Genomic DNA, 3010 nt, shown 5'->3' with positions numbered 1-3010 from the left:
AACAACAACAACAACTTGGGTGAGTAGCAATTAGGGTTTAAAAGCTTGCAAGTGGCCATCAAAGATACAACTATTGGTCTCTTCCTGTCTGCAGAAAAGAAGAGTGAGGAAAATAAAACACTCAAAGAAACAATTAGTTCAAAGGAATAATGGACCACACAAACCACAGCTTCCACTAGCCTGAGGCCAGACCAACTAGATGGTATCTGGCTACCACTACTGACTACAATCAGAAGGATTACAATAGAAGGTCATGGACAGACTGGGAGAAAAAGGTCGAAAGAAATTCGAAATCATAAAAAAGACAAGATTTACTGGTGTGATATAGACTGATGGAACCCACCAGATTATGGTCCTCAGACACTTTTCAAACCTAGAACTGAACTTCTAGAGATCACTTTTTAGCCAAACAGTATGGTTGTTAAGGGTTGTCGAGTTGATTGCAACTCATAGTGACCCCTGTATAGGGTTTCTGAGGAGCAGCTGATGGGTTTCAATTGCTGACATTGTGGTTCAAAGTCCAGGGCAGATCGTACAGTGCCACACCAGGTCTGTAAAGAGAACAATAGCACCAGTGAGGAACAATCAAATACACAAGGCCAAAAGGGCAGCATTTGCCGAAAAACAAAGTTCAGAAGGCAGGAAGGGGCAGAAATGATGGGCAAATGGTAACGGGAAACATGGGGAGGAAGTGGGAAGAGTGTAGCTACAAGTAGGGGATTGCAACTAATGTCATGAAAGAAAATACAGAGGAATTGTTGACTAGGAAACGTATTTGTTCTGTGAATTTTCACGCAAAGAACAATAGAATGTTTTTTAACAAGTACTAAATATTTTCAGTTTGCTAAATATACAGGGAGTCCTGGTGTGGCTCTGTGGGCTAATGCGTCAGACTGCAAAGTCAGTGGTTCAAGCTCACCAGATGTTCCTTGGAAACCCTATACAGGGTCCTATGTGTCGGGATCAACTGGACAGCACTTAACAACAACAACAACATTAATATACAGTTTTACTCATTGTCTGGCATTTTGACATTATTTATCTGCATTAACATACCCTAATAGTTCTGTCAAATGGCATTTAAGCCTTCCTATTACAATCTGTGTTTAAGTCTTCATAAGCCACGTTAGGGTTTTGCAATATGTACCTTGCAACTTAAGTTTATTTCAAGTTTAGCAGTCAGGCTATATAAACAAAGCACTCTTATCTTAAATGGAAAGACATTATAATGTCTTGAAACCAACCCACCCCCCTCCCCCAACTCCTCAGGAGAGAGTTTCACAAACCCAGTAGTTTTCTGATTAACAGAAAGATTTGTATAGCTTTCTTTATCACTATATGATTATTGGTTTGTAAATAATGGAGATAGAAATTGACCTGGGAGCTTCATAACCAAATTCTGAGCACCCAGGATGAATTTTAAGAAGAATGCTACAAGCCAAATAAACAATTCTTTTCATCTCATTTCACAGGCCTTCAAGAGGGAATTGAAAACGAAAGACCCTGTTATCATGAGTACTCTTGAGACTGTGCGAATATTTTTGACAGAGCAGCCTTTGGAAGGACTAGAGAAACTCTACCAGGAGCCCAGAGGTAATTGAATGTGGAACTGTAATAACATATTGATAGAAGGATCCGTGGTGACAGAGCGACCCATCCATTCTGGCTGCCAAGGTCTGGTTAGCTCTTATGTATTCTAGGTTAAATGGAATCAAATCAAATTAAACATAGATGTTGACAAAAACTAAGGAATCATAAACCACCCTGGGTAGATATGTTTGCACATTCATAAATAAACATTAAAAGAGCCTATGATCAGTTATTGAAACATTTAGAAAATAACAAACTAAATGAGGAGAAATTCTACTGTTACAAAGATGACAAGTTAATTTTCCATTTAAGGGTCTGGTTGAAGTAAATGAGAGCTTGCGGTGTGCATCCTAATATTTTCTTACTCAATAGTTTAAATGAATCTTGGATTCTTTCACTGATATAAGGTAGAACATTTTTACTCAGCAAGACAGACTTTACATGGGCTGAACTGTATCGAAATTAATGGCCAAGTCTAAAAGAGCCATAAATCAGTAGGTTGGCCTCTTGTTATAACTGTACTTTCTTCCAGTATGACCTTTTACCAATGTTATTGTTATTTTCTTTCCTTTTTTTTTTTTTTAACAAAAATGAATTTGACCTAAAACCTTGTCATATTGCCAATTTAGAGCTGCCTCCTGAGGAGAGAGCCCAGAATGTCACTCGACTCCTTCGAAAGCAGGCTGAGGAGGTCAATGTTGAGTGGGAAAAATTGAACCTGCACTCTGCTGACTGGCAAAGAAAAATAGATGAAGCCCTTGAAAGACTGCAGGAACTTCAGGAGAAAGCAGATGAGCTGGACCTGAAGCTGCGCCAAGCAGAGGTGATCAAAGGATCCTGGCAGCCTGTGGGTGATCTCCTCATCGACTCGCTCCAAGATCACCTGGAGAAAGTCAAGGTACCTTCTACCGCTTTGCTTCCAGGCCCTTTGAGAAACTCAAAAGAGGTTCTAATCTGAACTTGAGTGTAGCATTTTCTTCCCACAAAATTAAAAGCACAAACCTTAAGAAAGAGAATCACTCCATCCTTTACAAATTTAGTTTTCTTGCATGTGGTATTTCCTCCAAGAAAAGTTATAATCATCTGTCTGTTTTATGACATAGGAAATGAAACATTAAAAATTTACAAGGCCAAATAAATCAATCTGATTTCACTGTTAGGAAATTAACTTTAAATATTTGTACTGAAATGCTGTGATGACATATATATTTGTTGTTGTTAAGTGCTAGCAAGGTGATTCCAATGCATAGTCCTGTCTTGGGTTTCTGGAGAGCAGATGGTAGGTTTGAACTGCTGACCTTGTGGCTCACAGTCCAGTGCTACAACGCCACACCAGAAGTCAGAGAGACAGAGAGAGTCCTCGTGGGGCTCCATAGGATAAACACTTGACCTCAAGGTCAGTTTGAACTGAAAGGTCAGC

General features: G+C 39.4%; 1 protein-coding gene across 4 annotated transcripts in view; it reads left to right on the top strand.

The window, feature by feature from the left end:
* Positions 1-3010, top strand: part of LOC102838260 (dystrophin-like) — a 3237302-nt gene that overhangs the window by 2742489 nt on the left and 491803 nt on the right. For all 4 annotated transcript variants that reach the window (XM_006870143.1, XM_006870144.1, XM_006870145.1 and 1 more), the window contains 2 exons: positions 1473-1593; positions 2220-2488. In XM_006870143.1, the coding sequence (XP_006870205.1) occupies positions 1473-1593; positions 2220-2488 (390 nt within the window). The remainder of the gene's footprint in view (positions 1-1472; positions 1594-2219; positions 2489-3010) is intronic.

This window comes from Chrysochloris asiatica, unplaced genomic scaffold (assembly GCF_000296735.1).
Source record: "Chrysochloris asiatica unplaced genomic scaffold, ChrAsi1.0 scaffold00139, whole genome shotgun sequence".
NCBI lineage: Eukaryota > Metazoa > Chordata > Mammalia > Afrosoricida > Chrysochloridae > Chrysochloris > Chrysochloris asiatica.
This window is presented reverse-complemented; position numbering and strand designations above follow the sequence as displayed.